The sequence below is a fragment of the Colossoma macropomum genome, unplaced genomic scaffold (genome assembly GCF_904425465.1).
Source record: "Colossoma macropomum unplaced genomic scaffold, Colossoma_macropomum, whole genome shotgun sequence".
NCBI lineage: Eukaryota > Metazoa > Chordata > Actinopteri > Characiformes > Serrasalmidae > Colossoma > Colossoma macropomum.
In genome coordinates this window covers 32,591,237-32,614,004 of record NW_023494785.1, presented here as the reverse complement: position 1 = coordinate 32,614,004, position 22,768 = coordinate 32,591,237, and the positions used below count along the sequence as shown (strand labels likewise).

Here is a 22,768-nt window from a genome sequence, read left to right as displayed (position 1 = left end):
GATAGAGGGAGAGAGAGCAAGGGCTGCATTGTGTGTTTTGGAAAGAGGGAGAAGGAGAAGGCAAGCGTAGCTGCAGTGTGGAAAAGAGAGGGAGAGGGAGAGGGAGCCTGACTAGGAACTTGACCGGATTTTCCCCCAGCAAGGGTCCGGACGTGGGCAGAGGACTGGAGGGCGCCCTGCAAATACTACTACGTCTTCTGCGTGCATGTGTATGTGTGTCGCCCTCGTAGGGGCAGGCGGGCTGAGGCGACTGGCGGGCGCGTGTGCGCGTGCCAGAGTGCGAGCATGTGTACGTGTGCGTGAGCGCGAGTGTGTGCGTGTCGTGCGCGGCCGTGTGCGTGTATGTGTGTCTTTCTCGTCGCGGCGGTTGGTGAAGCATTGCCCGGTATATGGATAGGAGCTCACTGTTTCAGCTCATTCAGGAGCAGGTAAGCACCATGGGGTTGCTATGGTTACAACCTCTCTCCTCTGTGTGCATGTGCGTGTGTGAGTGTGGGTTTCCAGAGCGACAGAGATGGAGGGATGCGGATGAGGACAGGCAGAGAGGGACGTGCGGCCGAGGCGAGTGAACGAGGGAGGCGTGTGTATGTATGTGTGCTGATACAAATGCAGCGTCCACGCTGGTCCAGCAGAGCTACGGCACACTAAGGTTGACACCGAGGCTGCCGTTAGGCAATCCGCTACTGACCGAAGCTCCAGCTTGGCCTCGGTCATCCTACAGGCCGCCTCGCTTTGGCATGAATCACTGCTGCGAAAGCGAGTGGAACGAGTGCATGAGTGATGCCCCCTAGGCCCTGCACTCCTCTTCCCAAACTAACGAGCTCGTCTATGAGGGACTGCAGTCAGCGGCGAGGCATTGTTTGATGCAAGTCTGATTTATTTTATTTGACTCTACTATTCATGATGGCTTGCCTGTGTGGCTGATGAACCAGATCTGACCTTCTGAGAGTATCTGGTTGGACCATGAATGAATTTGACTCCTGTGTCATCACTGTGCATTCATGGAGTTTTCTGTTGCTTTGATTTACTGAATATATGCATACAGACAGGGATGTAAATATCCAGGTTTTACTGGGGGAATGTGATGCTTGTTTCTGGTGCATTTTCACATTTCATGGATTTTTTTTCCATTCGTGGATTTTTAGAATCAACCAATAAATATTTAGACACCTAGTTCGCAATGAATGGCTGACATTAGCAGGACACCCAGCTGGGCATTAGTCAATGCACATTAACTAGCGTGCTAAATTATAGTGGACATTTTAAACTGAGCCCACTGACTTACATTTTAAGCAACAAACACATGAATCATCAAATAATATTATTGACATTGAGTAGACTACGTATCCAAACAAATGGCACATATGTTTGAAGAAAATTAGAAAGTGACACACTACTTTTATTACCGATTGTGGAATTTCTTGGCTGCCTTCATGTTGGGTGGGTGGACCCTCTCCAGCATCATGATTTTTCATTGGCTGAATGGGCTGTAGGTTCAGCTTGAAGTGCGTTCAAATGGACATTTTTCAGAGTAAAACAACTATATGCTGTTTCCCTCTAAAAACAGCTACCTATGTTTACGAGGTCTGAGCTGGAAAGTCATTCCATATCGACTTTTACTTCTAGAACAGGGTTCTTGTGCGTTCCTGTTTAATGTATTAAAATTGAAAGATGCAGCAGTTCAGTCTAACGCACTAAAATGTGCTGTACATTTTCTGCTGCGAGTCACACTGTAAACCCTAAAATAATCATTTAGAAGTCAGAGCTGTCGGGTGGGATTTCACAAGAGTTTTTCAGACATTACACATCTTTGAGTATTACTGTCACACATACAGGCTCAGAAAAAGAAGGTCCGGCTCGATGTTTAGGTCTCGATTGCAAAATCAACATAATACTGAAGACAATATGCTGACAATAGTAGATAATAACAATCCTTGGAAAACGCATTCTTCTCCAAGTTTTGAATTCTCTTTGAATACTCTTTCAACATGCTCGCAGTCATCAGACTCATCCGCTCAGGAAGGACTGAGAAGCACAACCAAATTTACAGAATGTTCTAGTGTGCAAGAACATGTTTCTACAATAGAGGTCTCCAAATCCCTAAAACTTACCTAGCGTAGCTTTAAGAAGAGAATTGATGAACAATAAGGCAAAGAGGTAATTAACAGAAACCAAACCTGCAAGTTCCTGTGAGTTCCTGCTCTTATCAATGATATGAGGCAGCAAAGCACTTAACTATGACTACTGGAGTATAATATTTAAATATAAAATGATGTCAGCCGATATAATTATTGGTTATCGGTAATTTTTGCCCCGATAAAATCGATGCTGGCCAATATTTTCCACATCACATTGGTCAGGGCCTGTTATTTGCTGGGCACTTTGTTGGAAGTGTTAGCTTTTCTCTGTTCCTTCATCAGTGGTCAGTAATTGACCTCATAGCTTGTCTTGACTGTAAAAACTCACATAACAGCACAGTTGTACAGAGGTTTTAGGCAACAAACGCCAGAGGTGGGATCAGCAACAAAGAATGTTTTTTACAGTGTGTTTTGCTTATGTTTACCAGGGTACCAATATTTTTTGTAGGCACTGTATAAGTAAGTGAAGCTCATAAAATGACCAGTACAAAGTAGTACAGTTTAACCGTTTCTAATAAAGTGGATGGTGAGTGTGTTTGAAGTTAACAAATCTTAAAGTGTACTGTTTGCAGAAACATATGTGTGTGTGTGTCCCATTGTGAATGAAAGTGGGAGATTTATTTTGGTAGCCAAACAAATGAATAGGACTTAAGAAGGAGATTGGTTTCTGGAGAATGTTCAGCACAGAAATGACTAAAGTCCGTAAGGAGCTTTTAGTGGCTGAGCTGCCGGACGCTTGTGTACGAGCCAGACTGCACTGAGTTAACAGTAGAAAATGCAAAATAACAGATAAATGGATACACATTTGGCTTGTAGTAGAGAAAGAAATCCGATATGTGGTGTGCATCGGAACTTAGTTTAATTTTTGTAACAATAATGCATGATAATATTTTCCTAGATTGGATGTATTAAGAAAGTTAATCTGTTCCACAAATAGTTCCAGTTGTTCTTTGCAGGTTGAAGTAGAGTTGAAACTCTCTCTTTTACTTCCTATCAAGCCAAAGATTAACTTAAAGTTTGAGCTGCTACGTAATCTCAAATAGACTCATTTATGTGGTTACTGACACTGTATGACATACTGTCATCTGTAAAAATGGACAAAAGTATTTTCAGAATTCAGGCGTCATGATGGCTCCTGCCATTGATTTTATTAGTGTGAAATAGATTTGTTCGTTTTTATAGATTTGTTACACAGTGTCATAAGCAAGTCTGTTTCAGGTTCCTTAGCAATGTGATGTAGTCTGAGGCGAGTGTGTGATGATTGAAGCATGTAGTTTGCACAAAGCTTGATGTATGTAAGCTCCAGTGACTTGTTAGCTGCTTCTTTAGCCTCATAACTGCAGAAATGAACTTCCAGCGCTGTATCTCCTGTAGTCCTGCAGTTCTAGTTTATGCATGCCTCTGATGACCGTAAGTCTCTAGGGTGTCCCATTTCTCATTTTGCCATTGAAAAAGGTGCTCACGAGCGCCCCTCTATGGCAAGGCCTGCATCGATCAGGACTCAGCAGCAGCCTCTTATCCAAAATTCCTTGAGAGACAGGTGAAGACCAGTCCGAGTGGAGGGGCTGCCCTGATCAACTATCTGACCAGCATTGTGGAGAAGATATTCAGTTATGAGTTTAAAAATGCAGTTGTTGATTAATTTAGCTTGCTGTAATCTATATTGAGCCATTCAGTTAGCAAGTTAGTTCATGTACAGCCTGCACGATGTATGAGTCTGTCCCAAATGCATGCTTTTGAACCTCACACCCCCTAAAGTCTTTTGCCCTTTTTGTCCACACATTGTTGACCTTACTAAACTGTGTACTTTGAGAAGGATTGCAGGCCTTAGGGTGCCTTTTGAGACAGACTCAATGTCTTGGCTGTTCGGCTGCATTTGGAGTAAGGGATCAAATATGTAAATTCAGTTTTTGCTAAGCTATCATCTTTAATAGGAAATTATCAAAAACATACAGAGGACAAATATCTAGTAGGACGACAGGAATATACAATACTGTGCAGAAGTCAGAGATCACCCTTCATTTATTTATTTTCCAGGCAAAACAGCCACTAAGTACAAAAAAAAAGTCAACTGTATAAAAGCCTCAATAACTACATATATTGTCAGTTTTTTAGCATTTTTAGGAGACTCAGTTTTTCAAAGAAATCTGCAGGGACATTTTTCCACACCTCCAAATTTCAGTCTTAGAAGTTGTTTGCATTTTTTGCTTCTTGCGATCCAAGTAATTAAACACATTCAGTCATGTTGAGGTCTGGACTCTGGGGTGGTCAGTCCATTGTTCTGAGAACACCAGCAGCTTCTTTGTATGATTTGCAAATTTTCTTTTTTTGTCTATTATCTGTTCTTAGTAAGGTCTTCTTGACAGCTACACATCCTTTCAAACCCATAGCATTGAGTTGTCTTCTCACAGTGGAAGGATGGACAGAAACAACTGTGGATTTTTTGAGATCTGAAGCAAGAGCGGAGCTTGAAGTGCTGTTTATCTGATGGTGGCATTTTTGGTGGTCTGTCAGATCTTACACTGTTAGAAATAAAGGTGCTGTGCAGGTATGTTTTAGTCCAGCAAGGTACAAACAATGTAAATGTTCCCTCAAAGGTACAACAGTGGTTTTAAGGTCCAATTGTGAACCTTAAACATGTTTTTCCAGGTGAAAAGTACGTATTTGTACCTTTTCATAACCTAATGTTTTAAAAAGGATATAAAATAAAAAGCCTGGAGACGAGACGGGGTGTGTGGAGAAAATTTTCAGTGGATTATGGTACAATTATGTTCCCTGAATGAGGGTACTGAAATGTACCCTTGAGGGTACCACCCCAGTGACAAGAGGGGTACTGCTCCAGTGACAGTTTACTACCTTTATTTCTGAGAGTGTACACAGGTATTAGTTATCACATTTTCTCTGTATCTTGTAAGAATTTTTTGAAGTTCAGTTTTTGAAACTTGTTTTTTCCCTTGACTTTCCTCTTCCGTATGCAAGTGGGTTATCTTATGTCTAATCTTTTCACAAACATCTCCTGAAAAATGGATAACTTTCACTTAATGACCATGTTGACTGGATATTTAGTAAATGAGAGGCTCTCTGACTTGTGCACAGTGCTATATATGTCAGAGTGTGTGTGAGTCATATTTTTGTCTAAGGCCTGTTTGTTTTGAGCTATTATTACATTCTCATTTCTCAGCTGTGGAAATGTTGGTTAGTGTGGAAAAAATGGGGAAGAAAAATACAGCTGCTCATATTTAGACCAGTAATAAATAGCAGTGTTAGTATCATGAGGTGTTTAGTGGTCTTGTCTGACGTGTGCTGATGTTCAGAGAACAGTTTGATTGACGCATAGATTGGCATGTCAGTCAGTCTGAATGAGTGAGATCAATGCAGCACTCCTGCAGAGAACGGTCATATGAGACTCATCAATTACCAATATGTGTATGTGTGTGCGTGGTTTGCCAGTGTGAGAGTAGCTTGGAGCCGCCTGTTCTGTTGGAACAGCGTGGGTGTGTGCCATATGCATTTATGCGTGTGTGTTTGATTCAAGCGAAGGCTGGTAATTTCACTGTGATGTCGTGGGTGTGTTCCCATACATAGACAATTGAGCATGGCGCGTCAGTATGCGTGTGCGTGTGTGTGTGTGTCGGGGGTTGCTGTTTCATTGAGTTTATGAGATTTCTGTTGGAGGAAGCAGTGCTGAGCTCAGGCTGTTTGTGGCTGTAAAACACACACATGCACACACTCACTCATACACTGCTTGCTGGTGCTGACTACTGCTGAGACAAGCTGAGTAGATGGTCACTTATATGGACTGTCTATTCATTTGGTTTCTACATAACTAGACATTTAGGCATTCTAGACACCCATAGCAACATAAATATGTAAATTATTCTAAACAATGGTTGCTATGATGGCCCATGTGAAAAGGTAATATATTACCTTCATGTAGGTGTTCTGAAATATAACCAGAAATTATTGCTTCCGCAGAACCGCCAGTTCTTTTCATTATAATGTATTACAGTGACACCAAATGTGAAAGTAATTGTCGAATTGCCCTATTTTTTTTCTATTCAAAATGTTATAATCTAGTGGGTTATCAAAGCTACAGTTTCCATTTATTTTCATTTTCCTATTAACTGGCCCTTGCATACACACCTTACAATAACTGGAGAAAAAAATCTGCTCCTGTAAAAGACCAGCAATGGTAATGTTTCTATTACTAGTTCACAGTGAGAAACTTCAAACATCAATGCTCAAACTCTTAAAAAATTGCATGGATACTGAAAATGAGTTTCAGTTCATTTAAAATGTTACATTTTCTCAAACAATTCTTTTGTTGCTTGCGTAGTAGCAAAGACATTAAGTTGGACATAGTTGAATGCAGATGGTTAATTAGAAGCTTATGAAGTGTAGTAGTTTAAATGTATTTCAGTGTTTTGAATGAGCTAAAAATGCCCATAGATGTAGAATAAAGGCTGGAGAACGACTGGTTGCAATCCTAATCTTGTGATTTTCAGTGAGTGTTAGAGTTTGACTTGTGGGTGAACATGCCCCTTAATAAAACCAGGGATGAATTTCAGTAGTACATCAGCTGCAGTCACACCATGGATGGTGAGAGGAATGTGTTGGGTTGGTGGAAAGGTCACAGCAGATCTTTCCTCCTTGTTTGCTAAGCTTGTAGTAGTAATAGTTTCTGCAGTAGCATGTTTAATGTGAAGTGTGAAAATACCATGTGAATGTATGTGACTTTTCTGTAGGGGGAGGATAGTGGATGCTGGTTTTTTTTTTCAGATCTGATCAGCAGTTCCATAAAAATATACTAATAGCATGTACTGTCAGTGTATTACAACTACAGGGGGAAACAGTTGCGCTGGCCCTTAGTTTTTTACATTGGGACCCTCCAGGCTTGGACTGCCCATCAGGAGTACCAGAAGATTTTCCAGCTGGTAGCCTGATCTGTCAGTTTTCAGACATCACAAAGTACTTACATTTGGGGAAAACAGACATTACATCATACATACAGAAATACTGTTAAAAATGTGGATTAAAGCAAGGGATCAGTCTAAGTATTCCAAACAATACATGGAATGGAGCATTATCTAGACTGAAATGTTAAGTGATTGATTTTATATCACACATTTTGTATCACAGTTTAAATATACAATTTAACCTTAAGTCTAGAGTCACATCTTACTGTAAACAAACAATAACATTGTAATATATTCACTACAGTGCAAAAGTCCCAGCCATCTGGGAAAATAATATGTAAATCTATTTATCTGGGCAGTAAGTGTTTATTTGTTCTCCAGTTTATTTGTTCTTCAGGTACTACAGATACCATCCAGTACCTAGTTTATCTAACCGGCCCTTAGTAAATTCAATCAGATGTGCTGCTGATGGAATTTAACAAATCCAGGCAATGGCTGGAGTTCAGCAAGAGGTCAGAAATCAAACTAGTGTTCTTCTGTATTTATCTAAATGTCATAATAAATATCTTTACTGATGAACAACACATTCTTTTTATTTTCACCAAATAGTTAGTATAACAAATATTTAACATTATATGCTAGTGGGTGGAGTGGCATTCCTTGACAGCATCAGCTCCTTTAAGATAACAATAATGAATAAACATACAAATTTTTGTATATTTTTTTCAAGTCATTTTTATATTAACTGAAAATAATTTTCATATGTGGGTGGGGGGGGGGCATTAATTGTTTTTGCACTGGGGCCCGTAAGATCCTAATAATGGCACTGAATGTGTACGTGCAGGTTAGGGTCAGGTTTGGGTGTCAGATTTAGCCGTACTGCTCGGGTCACAGGTCCGGGTTGGGTTCGGGCTCCAGTTAAATTCCTGTGCAGATCTCTAGTGAGTGTACAGCTGGGCTGTTTGTACAGAAAGGTTTTCACATTGTCTACAAATCCACAAATCTAAAAAGTAAACTCAAAATTACACAAGCGCAGACATAAAATAGCCAGTGAAGAATTGCCTTTACCTTTGTAGTGTCCTAACTTTGTTTTTATGGTATCTAAATGAATACTTTACTGCAAGTTACTAACCTAAAAACTACTGAGGACCAGTTAGAATGTCCTGGCTATTCATATTAGTTTTTATTCCTTATTAGTGACTTATTAGCTATTTGAAATGTATTTTCTAAATAAAGTCAGTAGCTAATGGAATGGAGTGTAATTAGTTGACCTGTGTGATTGGGCAGTCCAGCTTGTTCTGTTCAAAAACATCCATTAACAGAGAGTTAATGAAGGTGTATGAAAAAGATGCTGTGTGTGTGAACTATTAGAAGTCTTCATAGGTGTTGGATCCAAATGTAGAATGTAATACGTATGTTAAACTGCAGGTTTCAATAGAAACAGTAGAAGTGTAAGCTATAAAAGTAAAGCTGATGTTTTGGTGGCTAAAGTAAAGGTTAGAGTTGGGTTAGGGGCAGCACTGCAGCATTTAGATACAATCGTGCAGATGGAAATATCCCACAAAGACAGAAATCCAAACTTGTATGAGTATGTGTGAGAATTGCTTGGTCAGGCTCCATCTGTGCATACAGAAAGAGAGTCCTCTCCTGAACCAGAATATTTGGCTAGGGAAGTAGAATGTCTCTAGTGATGGATGGAGAATCCACTGGAGAACAGATAACCACTCAAAATTATACCACTCTGCTGCTTGTCAGAATGTACCCTACTACTTATGCAAGTATTAAACTCAGATAACACGCTTGGTCTTGTGTGCACCCTCCTGTCACCCTGGCTACGGACCAACGGCACTATCTAGTAACATGCTTCTCACTATTACCTGCACCTGTTACTTGTTAAGCAGTCATTAGGACTTTTTTTTTTTACAGAAAAACTGAGAGGAACAAACCCTGTGTCTCAGTTTAGACAGCATGGACTATATTCTTACACTGTACCAGAAAGGAAACCTTAGAGCTCTACAGGCCTTTCTGGGAACTAAAATCATAAATGTGACTTAGAATCATTTAGAATCATCTTGCTAGTTGTAATTAAACTTGGCATGTGTGGTAACATTTTTCCTTTGAACTGGCCAACGGATATTTGTCCTATCAGGATTTATTTTTTAGATGCATCGAGATACAGCCAAGTTAGCTCCCCTGTTGGCCAGGCCTTTGGGAGCTGAATAAGAGGCCTAAAGCATCTATTTAAACAACTACAAAGAGTACTGTGAGATCCAGCAATTACATTTTGATTTTAGGTGACAATTCTGTGTCGAAAAAATGTAACTTCAGGCTTTTTGGAAGTCTTAGATATGTCACTGACTGAATACTAGTGATAGCCCAATTAATCAATTTCTGTCAGTTGTGGAAAATGGAAAACTCTACATCAGGGCTCTTCACTGAAGGAGTCACTGTAAAACTACAGCATGTAAAATGTGTTAATGTCTGTCACAACCTCCAAATAAAAAGCATGCCATCTCTTTTACTAGCTTCAAATGTCCATGTCCACCTACTACAGCCAAAAAATGTTTATGTGCACCACGTTAGCTTAGCACTAACATACTATGAGAAGTTCCATAGAGGTTCTAACAACAATATTTTTCTTCCAGGCTTTCAGAGAAGGATATTTATGCGAAATAAAAAAAACATCACTGACATAATTAGGAACTGACAGCTGAATCAACCTAACACATATTGACTTCCAAAGAGTCGGACCCATTTTGTGAGGAAACATCACTGTAGGCCTTCTAAAAGTCCTAGATATGTCACTGACCATTATGAGTGGTGGCCTGAACCAGTGTGTTTCAATCAGGGAGAAAACAGCAGCAGGAGTCATTGTAAAACTGCTACAAGGAAAATTATGTGTTAATTGCTACAAGCTTCAAATCAAACATTGATTGTCTTTTACAAGTTTCAAAGTTACAAAGAAGATACACAGAAGCAGTGGGATCATTCTGACTTTGAGCTGTGTATGTTCTCTGAAAACGTTTCTTTTGTTGTTGACCTTAAACTAGAGGTTAAAATGTTAGTTGTCATGTTATGCATTATTTTGTAGCATTATATCTGTTAGTCTCATATTTTTCACAGAATTTGTGTTTTTATACCGTTTTATATCATTTTCGTTAATCAGTATTCTCTACAGTATGTGGCATGCGTTACACAAATACATCATACAAACACTGGGAATCCAGTGTCAACCAGTTGTGACTTCTAGCCACTGATCTATAGGCTAATCAATACAAATTGAACAAAGGTGTAAAGAATACAGTGATTCTGTCTGTTTTATATTGAGCTCACAATAGGTATCAGGTATCAAGATAGCCAGGTAGATACTGTGCTAACTTGACTCATCTGATGAGGCTTTTCTGTTGGTTTAGTAATCTGTTTTCTCCATTGTAATGATGACACTTATTACTGTTATGTGCAGTAAGATGTTCAGCTTTCTAACAGTAAAATTAGCTGTCTTCTTTCCTTCTGCATTCACTGTCTAATGGGGGAAGTCTCCAAAAAATCCACCTCAAAGCAGTGCAAGTTTTTACTACATCAGAAAGGTTTTCCTAATCTTTAAATGGGAAAAAAAAACTCTCTTTACAGAGTATGGGACCACTGTAGGATGCAAGTAAGCACGTTTCCCACAGACATAGGGATGATTAAAGTGCATGTTTTGGCCAGAGTGTTGGTTTAAAATCATTTTGCAGTGTAGCCTAACCATTAAATGTGTGGCCTGTTTGTTTGTGTTTGGATTCTGCTTGTAGTCTTGATTCCACTGTTTCTTAGATTTTCAAAGATCTGCTAACATGTCACTATAGAACTGAATGGTACTGAGGCTACAGTGAATTGGGTTGCATTGTGTTGGCTGTTAGCCTAGCGCTATTAGCCTAAAGTTCCAAGAAGTGCAAGGCTAGCAGCCCTCAAGTCTTGGCTCCTGTTTAGTGCTGCTGGAGGATATTGGAGTGTATCTAACAGAGCTTTTAGCAAAAATGGCTATGATAATCCAGAATGCTCTGCTAAAAAATGACTATGCTAATCCAGAATACAGTGCCATCACTCCTGCGGTGTGCTAATACTCCCTCTGGTGAAGTCTTCTCATGTTGCGCCACTGATACTCTGGTGTTACTCTCTTGGTAATCACACTCCTGATGTATGTTGTTGATTTTCTTCCTGCCATGCTCTAGAGGGAACACCCTCAGCCATACGGAGCGTGTCTGCTGCAGCCATGGAAACTGCGCGAATCGTTTTTGGGCCTCTTTAACAGCCCACCGGCCTGCCAGAACAAAAGCAGCATTCATACTGGGAGAGATCAGACGGTCAGGCGCATCCGCAAGCCTGCTGTGACACGTCTGATCTCGGAAGTCAGTGCCATCTGATATGTCTTTGTGTCGTTGGTTTGATGTTAGCTAGTGTTTTTGTAGATATTAGCTTTTGATTGTAGTGGTTTAGCGCATGCTAGCCTACACACACACACACACATACACACACACACATGCACGTTTATTCCTGTCTCTGTTATTCTGTATTCTGTATAGCTAACAGCTGTTGTGGTACACCTTATTGTCAGGAACCAAAAGATCAGCTTTATTTTCTTTTAGTTTTTATAATAGAAACTGCAGCTTAAGAAGTATAAATATATGTCTTAGTGGAGAACAGCCAGATGTTCCCACAGCATCAGAACATTCATGTTTTCCATCATCCTGAGGATATTTGCTTCCCACAAAGAGCTAAATGCACGCACACACACAAGCAGGCCGAGCCTGAGATGAGTGTCAGGAGGAAATGGAGGTTAAAAGAGTTATCATTCTCTCCTCGCTTGTTCTGGCAGGAAACTGCTCTCTGCACCCTTTCACTGTTATAATCTCTCTCTCTCTCTCTCTCTCTCTCATTAGAGTGTCTTTAATTACTTTCTCTGAATCATTTTCTCATTCTTTCCTTTTTGTCCACCCCGTCTATTGCTTTTTAAATCTCTTTTGTTCTTTTATTTTTTTTAACCTTTTTGCCTCTTTCTCTTTTTCCCTCTCCATCTCTCTGAGTGACACATCGGTAGTCCGTAACCTGTAACCATGGCGACACCGCAGCATGTCTGTGTTGAATCACTTCAGTAACTGCTCCTCTCTTCCTCCTTTATCCCTCTCTCCACCCGTCTGGCCCACTCACTCACTCCCTCACCTATCCCCTCTAGTCATTCTGACCGGCTGTGGCGGCTGTGGTTTCTGCGCTCTTCTTCAGCCTTACTTTTTCTTCTCTGTGTTATATTCACTTATTCATCCACACATCCATTCTCACTGTGAACGTCATGGTGAATATTTCTCTTTCTTTTTTCCCCCCTTTTTTCTAGCTTTTATTCACTTTTCATCTTCATGGTGACAAAAATTACACACATATACAGACACGCACGCACACATGCACACACACACAAACACACACAGACGATTAAGTAAAAATAACTGCTCACTCTCTCTGCTTGCTTTTTTCTAGAAAGGCTTCAGGCATTTAGTCAGTTACTCACCCAGATTATGTCTCTCATACTGTAATCTTCAATAGGGCTTGTTTACTGTGTGCGTGTTTGTGTGTGCGCATTTGTGTATGTCTGCGTTTTCATAAATTTTCAGGACAAAATGTTTATATACATATATATACAGGGTGATTCAAAAAGATTCATCAGATTTTAAAATGATTTATTTCACTTGTAAATCAATACAGAACAATGCAGTAAATTGTAAATGGTTTAAGTGAGCATAAAGTTTATTATGTAATTTTACAAGTGCTCAATATGGCGTCCTACCGCTGTACAGACAACATCAACGCCATAGTCAAATTCATCCTATACTCGTTGAGCATGTCGGGTGTGAATGTACTCATGGCTCTTTCAATGCAATTTCGGAGATCATCCAGTGTTGTGGAACCAACAACGAACACTCTGAGCTGTTGGAGGTTCACTGCCCACGAAAATCACGTTGCACAGTTATGACGGATTCACTCTTCTTGAAGTGTAGAACGCAAAGCGCTTTTTGCTCAGGGGTCTCCATCTCTTGACTGAAGGAAGCCATCTTCCGGTTGTAAAAATATGGCACTTTGAAATTGGATGAATCTTTTTGAATCACCCTGTATATATTATATGTGATGCATACTGTTATTACATACAGGTAATTACATGTATTAATAAACATTAAAAAAATGTTTGGGGACTGAAGATACAAACTGTTTGTATCTTTTTGAAAGCAGTTTTGAAAGCAGACCTTTTCATTTATTGTATATACGTACGTGTGTGTGTGTGTATACGTGTGTGTGTGTGCGTAGTGCTGCTACATTTCTGAACTTAATGCTTTAAATGCTCAGCAGAGATGACAGTACAGTCTCTCAAAACACTCGATGTGTTTTTAACACTGCAGACACTCGCTGCTTATTATTTCATCATTTTGTCTGCAGAAAAAAAAATCCTAAAAGGCCTTTGAAGTTCTCTCACTCCCTATCTCTCTCTCCCTCTCTCTCTCTTCCCCTGTCTCTCTGTTTCTCATGAATAAATAGTTGTAAATGTGGAATGCAGTGAAGTAGATTTAATGGAATTAAAACTCTGCTTGTGCTCAATTAAACAGCTTTAAATTATTACAAACACCCTCACATGCACACACACACACACAGAAAACCACACAGTCTTATCCACTTATTTCATGGAGTGTAGCATATTTCTTTTTAAAAAATTCCAAATATAATTCATATAATTCATAAGGTCATCAGTAACTCTTGCATCATGCCAGTTGTTCTGTTTGTGTGTTTGAGACTGAGCCAGAGTTTATTATCTATACAAGTAAGGGATGCAAATTTTGACAAATTGTTTTGACTCATAACCAACCGTCTTTAGTTGGCAGTTCATTTTTAAAGTCAAGGTGGCCTGTTTTTACCTGTTGTTAGATCATCTGCTTGGTCATTTGAAGCACAATCCATTATGTCAGTGCTTTCAAAAGCCAGAATTATTGTTTCTCCATAATATGAATTTCCTGCCTTTAAACACTATCTGAGGCTTGGTTCGTCACAGTATTCCAGCAGCCCAGAAAAAATGATACCAACCAATGATATTGTAGCATGTTTTGCCCCCCCCACTAGAGATGGACCAATCAGTGATTTTGAGACCGATATTGATCGTCTCTCAGCATGATAAGCCAATCCCGATCAAGGGCGAGGCTGGACTGTTAAGGCCTATTCACACCAAGCATGTTTTTTTCGGATGAAGAAAACAGATATGATGTAGTCGTAGTGGGTCCTTCACAGTCCAAAGTGCTTTTCTAAACACTGCGAAAACTTTTATTCTTTTAAGCATTGCAACTAGATGGTACATAGACTGGGTACGTCCCAAGAAAGATAACAACACCCACCACCTCGTACAGGAGCTAGCTGAATCCCACAGTGAGCAGTTCTGCAGGTTTTTCTTCACTGGGGGGATTTGAGATTCTGTTATTGCTCATTGCTCCTCTCATTAAAAAGGACCGAATAAACTCCAGTTAAATACATTTGCTGTAACATACACACTGTCATTTATAGTCTTTCAGCTCTCCTCTGCCATATAATGTCTTTAACCTCCACATTTTTTAGTCAGCGTTTGCTTGTATAAGCTTTTGTTTTCTGCTTCAAGAGCTCTGACTTTAACACATCCGTACAGCACAAAAAATAGAGCAGGCTCTGATTAAAAACATGTATGCAGCAACGCCGTCCACCAATTTCAGACCTTTAGTCAAGAGTAAAAAGGTCTGTATTTCCATCCAGCATTCAAACTGTGACCTGTGACCAAGGGGCCTCGCGCAGGGCTGTGGCAGTCTTAAATATGGCTCATGTGTTTCATGTCACTGATCAGCTCTCAGGATCAGCTAAATTAAAGAAATCAGCTAATCGCTGATCGCATATTTGGGCTGAAAATCGGACGATTCCGATATATATTGTTCCAAACGATCGCTCCGTCTTTACCTCCCACCATCCTGACCAAACATCAAGTAAGCACACCCATCTTCATGTAAGCTCTCGGCTGCACATACATGTATGTCGACAGACAAACTCCTTTCTTATTGTTACTTTACTCTTTTTTTTGACTGGTTGTAAAATAATCACTTTTGAGTTATTTCAGTTTGTTTACACTGGAAACCTGATTTCATGTTAACACAAGTGAGGTAGTTCAGATATTTGACAGTTGGCGTTAGGCTTCTTTTTCTCTTGCTTGTACTGTGAAAAAAAAACATTAAAATCATGCTTGCAACAAACTTTGTAGTCTTTATTTTTTGACAAAATCAGTTTTTTTCCGTTAGCTTTTCTGCGTGTCAAAATGCTCAAAAATGCTCATTTTGGATTGCCAGTTTTTTAACACTCCAGTCAAATCCTGAAGAATAAATCATGTCCTACCCACAACTATTTCCCGTCAGAATATTCTGTTTTACTCAGAAATACGTCACGTTAAGGAAGAACAGTGCGTTCTGATTTCTGGTCCACGTTGACTTTAAGCTAGCCTAAACTCATCAGTATATCAGTGCCGCCAATGATGGAGTAACCCGCCAACATGGGACCCTGTGAATACCAGGCGGTTAACATTTAACATTAAATAAATATCTTGTAACCTTTGGACCTAAAATCAACTGAATATAAACCAAACAGCATACATCTATTTTTATTATTAAATGAAAACAAACCAGTAACATTCCCATCTGCCCTCTGAGGATGTTTGAATTTTGGGACCAATGAACATCAACAATCAAACAATACTCAGTTATCGCGGAAAGATCAGTTAGATCCTCAACCAGCAGCAAACAGATTTTATTTAACATGTTGGGAAAAGACTGTTTATCCTTTTTGAAGGTTTTGTTCAGCAATAATAGAAAATTATTAAAACAAATACCATAACGAAGAAAATGAATACCATACATGGAGACATCACACATCACTCAGAGAACAGTTCCTGTGTCCATTGTGCCCCAAGACTGAAACAAGGCCAAAAGCCTAAATGATGTTGAGACTAATACAGTTAATATACACTCTCAAGACTGCACTTGATACTGAAACTGGATGTGAGTAGTACAACACTGCACATCCGTGTCTCTGCTAGGTTATGAGTGGTCTCAGAAAGATCCAGCCAAGAGCACTCTGTGGTCAGAAACTAACTATTGATGAAGGACTAGAGGATGACTAACACAATCTGTGCATGAACAGATGAGCTACAGTGTCGAACTGTACACCATCAAGGTGGAGCTACAAGGCAGGAGTTTCTCATAAAGTGGCTTGGAGAGTGTTTTATGGATGGTGGATGATTTGCACAGGTATCAGTCTCATCAGTTTTTTCCTATAAAGAGGCCTGTCACAACTGCCTGGACACAATTATGTAAAATTAGTTTTCGTTATCTTTTACGAATGCACGAAATAAAAGAAAGCAGAAAAAAACATTTATTGTGACGTAATGGTTTTTACAGACACAGCACAAGTTCTAAATTCTGTCTGGTGCTCTAAAACCTTTAGAGAGCATCAGTGAGTAATGTTTGTTTATTGGAGCTTGAGCTGTGTCTGGTGTCAGTTGGGAGCTTCTAAGTATCGACAGCTAGGAAGCAGATAGCTAATCAGCCAAATTGGCCACTTTAGGCTTGTACTTTAGTAGCTGAAAAACAATGAACAAAAAGACAGCTTGTTAATTGCAATTATGTATGTGGTTAATCATCAGTCTTTCTCTGAACTGCTGCAAACCAGTCTGTCTGTTTACAGGGTGGAATTGCGATGGATCCAGATGTTGCTGTGATGGCTGGAATAATATGGAGGCCTCTCACTCTGTCTCTCTCTCTCTCTCTCTTTCTCTCTCTCTCTTTGTGTGTAGCTGGACCCTGAGCAGACTGGTTTCATTGCGGTGGAGAACTTCACCAGTCTGGCCGAGCAGCATGAGCTGCAGCTGGACCCCTCAAAGCTGGACTTGCTGCTGGCCCTCGTCCAGAATGACCAGCACGGCCAAGTCTGCTACCAGGAGCTCATCGAGCTGGTGAGACATACAATCACACACACATACACAAGCAAGTGTAAGATGCTGCTTTCGCGCTCACACATAAAGTCGTATGCAAAAGTTTGGGCGCCCCAGTCAAATAACATTTTTTTGTTGTTGGTTTTCTAAGTGAAAATAAGTTAACACAGCCTCTAGACACACTTCAGATTTTAATACATAATTACTGTTTATTTCCTGACTTTTGGGAAAAAAAAACATAAAATATGGCTTGTGCAAAAGCTATGGCACATTATTTATTTCATGTTTTATTTTTTCCATTATGTTAAACTCAATAAACCAATAAGTATACATCGTTCACTCAAATTTGCAGAAAAGGGTTGCATTTAAGTTTGTTCCCTGTAGAGAATGTGGTACCTTATTTTCACTTAGAAAACCAACAGAACATGTAATTTGACTGGTGATGTTCACACTTACGCTTATACACATTTGGTCCCTGCTAAGAAAGCAAAGCAGTTATTTGTACATGTGCACTAACAAAAGGTACCGGGTGGAAATTTATGTGGGACCCTTGCCTCAACTCTTACCGGAACCTGTCACAAAATTACTTAGTATGCAGCAAGCTGTGAATATGAATATGAGCAGCATGACTGCATATTGCTGTCAAAGCAAATCTCTATAATGATGTGTTTTTAATTAGTATAGGACAGATACTTTAACCAGGCCAAAAGAAGGACAGCCTAGCGAGTGTCCTTAGCATAGATAGCGGACACTGGACTTTGTCACCTTCACTTACAGCTTTTATACAGCAGTGATCGAGAGAACTTACAGTGATGTTGCACTGTTGATTCATGAGGTAAAAATCTGAAAACACTATAAATTTGCTGTAGGATATGGGTTTTTTTTTTTTATACAGCACGATTTCATCATTTCAGTTTGACAGCAACAATGACTATAGCATAAGTCTATGCAAAGTTACAGGCCAGTTCTGAGCCCCAAAGCAGCCTGATGTTGTTGTTTATGTTTATATGTAGTCATATATTGTAAAAATAACATTTTATCAGTTAGTATTTCCCACTCTGTGTGCGTTTCAGTGTTAATGTGGCTGTGGGCAAAACACAGACAATTACTGTGCCACATATCAACAATCTACTTGGTCGCGGATCAGCTCATTTGCATAAAGTTCATCTAGGATGAGAGAACAGAGAGAGGATGTACATCAGCGGTGTGATGTGTCAGTTATATGTATATTATGTTATATTATATAGTTATATATTGTCGTCTTTCGCCTCTTTACAGTTCAGTATGACACGTTCTGTTTGATGCAAATTAGCAAAATAAATAAATAAATGGCAAATCATTTGGGATGACATCATTGGTCACATCACATATATGCTGCTTAAAATTTCAGCACCCCCAACTTCAAACACCTTGCCACATCCCTGGACTGATATATGTAAATGAGCTCTATTCTAATTGGACAATCAAAATTGTGACCTGTATAGGATGCAGATGTACAGTCATATGCAAACATGAAATAAGTAAACGCATCCTCTGCAGAGAACAGACTAAATTATGGCATTTTTCTACAGATTTTAGTGCAGTTTTGTTTTATTTGCTGAGTTTAACATATTGGAAACATATGCCCTAACCTTTTCACAGGCTACATTTTATGATGTATTTTTTTCCAATATGTTAAATCCAGCCAATATTCAGTAACTATGTATTAAAATGTGCAGAAGTGTGTTCTCTGTAGAGGATTTGTTCACTTATTTGCACTTAGAAAATCAACAAAATGTGATTTGACCCAAACTTTTGCATACAACTGTGTGTAAATGTGTTGGTTTCTGTGACATCACAAAAACAGTGAATTCAAAAGGGGCTATTTTTTGCAACATGGTTTCCATATGTGACCTGTATGGACTGGGGAGAGAAAAGAACATTTCGGAAAGTTAACAGTATTAATATACTACATCAAACTCAAAAAAGTGAGAAAAGTTCAGTTTTTCTTAATATGGGCACTTTAATTAATATTTAATGAATGAAGCGTTTCAGTGAAGAGTCTTTGTGTAAGCCTGAAAAGACAAAAAATAGTTTAATCTCTCTGGGCCCCAGTCTTATGGGGCCCTTGGAATCATGCTTACACCCCCTCCTTTTCCCTTGATGGCACCCTTGGCACTAATACACAGTCTTACCACACACACACATACATGCACACAGTCATGTAGACACATGTGCAAATACACACTACACACACATACAAACATACAGTGAGCACTGAGTCATACAGTGAGTCACACACACTGTATGCAGATGCACACATACATACTATCTCTCTCTCTCTGCCTCTCTGGAACTGAGGGTGTTTAAATGTTTTTGTTCTGGTACAGAGCACTCAATCAGTTTTGCCTGAGGCTGGTATTACACGCACACACACACACACACACACACACACACACACACACACACACACTTTGCTGCCTTTCCTGGCAGCGTATCACTGCACTGAAGGGTTCAAGTCACTGTAATGATTTAAACATGAAGTGCATTTATTTTGGGGGGAATGAAGAGAAGAAAGAGAGTCAGAGGGAGAAGAGGAGGGGTGAACTTTCATTTTAAAGGGATTTGGATGAAATGTTGAGCAAATCTGGGTCAGTGAAGAGAGGGAGACGAGGAGGAGGGATGTGGAGAGAGAGAGAGAGAGAGAGAGTGAGGGAAAGAGAGGTAAAGAAAATGTGAATACATTTTCAATCTTTCACTTGGATTTTATCATCTATTGATATTTGGGGGTCTTGGTGCATCTGAAGGTGAGGGTCTTTGCAGGGGCTGCTTGTGTCCGTTTTAGATATTTGAAGAGAGCTCATCTCCTTCTCTTCTTTTTTAGCTAATATATGCAGAGCAGTATGACACTGCTTGCTTATCACAGCTTTCCAGACACACACACACGGAGTACAGTACAGTACGCACACACGCACGCCCACACATGCACACACACACCCAGAGTGTGAATGTGTATATCTGTTCGTAAGAGCAAGTATTTAAGCATCTTTTAGAATAGTCACTATTTGGCACAACCTTCTGAGCATCATTAGTTCACAAGCTTGGTGATACCAGCCATAGCTAGGAGTCCAAGAGACTATAATAGGCCTCACTGTCTCTGGGTGGGTAGAATGGTCCTCCGTCTCCTCTACCCATCATCTAGCACAGTGCTAGACAACATGCAGGGGTCTGTTAGCTGACATAATAGAATTGGCAAGTAGCGTTCTCCTCTGAGCGTGTTGAAGCAGTTCAAAAAAAGATATGGTGGTTTTCTTCATGTGTCTAGAAGGAAGCACATGCTAAACCTTCACCCTTCCAGGTATTGGAATCATGTGATTGAGGGGGAACTAACTAGTGGGTGGAACTGGCAGTGATGAAGGGCCGCAGAAGTTAGCGTTCTCCTCCAAGCATATTGTGCTGTCTGTGACCAGGGCTGGCAAACTAGGCAATTGCCAAGAGCAGAGCTTGAGCAAGGACGGCAAAGAGCCTGTGCCCTTCACTAAAACCTGCCCCTAAACACAAATTGACCAATCACAGCTTAGCAGCCTGTAACTACACAAGCATGGGTAACTGCTTTGCCTGTGGGGAATTTATTAACATGGACACCTGAAATGATATTACAAGAGTTTGGAGAAGAAACTGAAATATTACCTATTTCCTAATGTTTATATGTGGATATATGATTACTTTCATGTTTTTGCATAATGAAATGGTTCTTCAGATTGATGGAGAATGTGTTGTATATGGTTGGGTCTATATAGAACATTTTTGAAAATGGTTCTGCTATTGTTATGATGTCAAGCTTGAACCAATAGCAGAACCCTTTTTGGTGCTATATAGAACCATTTTCAAAAAGGTTTTGTGCAGAACCATATACCACACACTCATCGTTAATCTGAAGAACCATTTCATCATGCATGGTTTTAATCGAACCAGTTCCTTTACTAAAGAACCTTTTTTAAGAGTGTACTCCTGAATAAATCTCAGCACTTTAAATCTCGGTCAGCAGTGGTGACAGCAGACTGTGATAGCCTGCTTTGCTAGCTCGCTTAGAAAGTATTTGACATCACGTTAAATGCATGCACTGCTCCATATCCATAGCAAAGGGTGAGTTCTGGTGAACAGTGAGAGGGTTTATCTGGCTGACAGCTCTGTTATGAAGTACTTCATTTGGAACCAGGTTATTGCCCATTTATTGTGTCGTTTCCTGTTTAATTTGTGCGCATGGATGGAACATTGGCTTTTATGTGTTGTTGCTATTGGTCATGGTGTTGCAGATCTGCTGGAGGTGGAATTATGTTTTATCTAGAGTGCACTGACCCTGCAGATGACACTATGTTAGCGACAGTTTGAAGCTATATGGTGGTAGCCTTTACTTTCCCAGCTTCGTAGGGGGAGACCTAACTAGTGCGTGGAACTGGCAGTTACTTGGGGAAACCTAGGCAAATACAGTAAGTAGACTACAAAAAGAGTCCCATGAACTTCAACTCCCAACATACACTGCTCTGTTTTACTGGGGAATCATTGTTCCATCGAGAACTGGGCAAAAATAATCTCCACCAGATTTAGAACAAACTCTGTGTGTGTGAGAAAGACAGACATCTATTCTTTGCCTACAAAACAGGGACCTTTGATCTAAAAGGAGTCAGAATCGATTACTCCACCAATATTACAGTGAAGTCAACAGGTCCCCTTCTCCTTCTCTTTCTTACCCTCTCTTTCTCCCTCTCCCTCTCCCTCTCTCTCTGTCTCTCTCTCTCTCTCAGCTAAGCAGCAAGCGCTCCAGCAGTTTTCGCCGCGCCATTGCCAATGGGCGTCGCACGCTGCAGCGAGAGATCCTATTGGACGAAACAGGCCTGGGCGTGTACAAACGCTTTGTGCGTTACGTGGCGTACGAAATTCTGCCCTGTGAGACAGACAGACGCTGGTACTTCCATCAGAACAGGCTCTGCCCACCGCCAGTCTTCATGGCCATCATCACCATCGTGCAGGTGCACACACACACATGCACTCACCAGCATGTCCAACTTTATGGCTTCTTCCTCCTCATCTTGAAAAGTACTGGTGTTTGTCTGTGTTTGATGAATAATTTCATGTGTGTGTGTGTGTGTGTGTGTGTGTGTGTGTGTCAGATCGTGGTGTTTATGTGTTATGGAGTGAGGCTCAATAAGTGGGTTCTGCAGACGTATCAGCCAGACTTCATGAAGAGCCCGCTGGTGTATCACCCAGGTCATCGAGCCCAAGTCTGGAGATTCTTCAGCTACATGTTTATGCATGTTGGGTAAGTAGAGCTCACACATGCACACAAACTAAAAAAGCAATGAAGTGTTACACAATAAATCCAGTGGCAAACTGTGACTGTTCAAGCTTGGCCTTCAGTTCTGGCCAAATATGTCAAAACTCAATAATGCTCATTTCTACTAATGCCCCTATAGGATTTCTCATAGTATGTTAGCACTAAGCCAACGCTGGTGCACACAAATATTTTTGCCGTTCTAAATTAAAGTAATGGTTTGGAGAAAAATCTACTTTTTTTACTTAAATTTTCACTTGTGGCAGATGTAGTTGATGAGCCAAGAAATGTATGATGTCTAAATTTTGCTTCTTTATTTCAGCACTGGATCTGTGAAGCTAACATTGATAACAAACAACAGAAGTCAATAGTCACCCAAATCTTTTCCATAAGT

General features: G+C 40.1%; 1 protein-coding gene across 1 annotated transcript in view; it reads left to right on the top strand.

Moving 5' to 3' along the window:
* Nucleotides 1–292: 292 nt before the first annotated feature.
* Nucleotides 293–22,768, top strand: part of rhbdl1 (rhomboid, veinlet-like 1 (Drosophila)) — a 40,013-nt gene continuing 17,537 nt past the window's right edge. Inside the window, exons 1-4 of the mRNA XM_036591109.1 lie at nucleotides 293–428; nucleotides 16,926–17,084; nucleotides 21,848–22,072; nucleotides 22,214–22,362. Of these exons, the coding sequence (XP_036447002.1) occupies nucleotides 390–428; nucleotides 16,926–17,084; nucleotides 21,848–22,072; nucleotides 22,214–22,362 (572 nt within the window). The 5' untranslated portion in view covers nucleotides 293–389. The remainder of the gene's footprint in view (nucleotides 429–16,925; nucleotides 17,085–21,847; nucleotides 22,073–22,213; nucleotides 22,363–22,768) is intronic.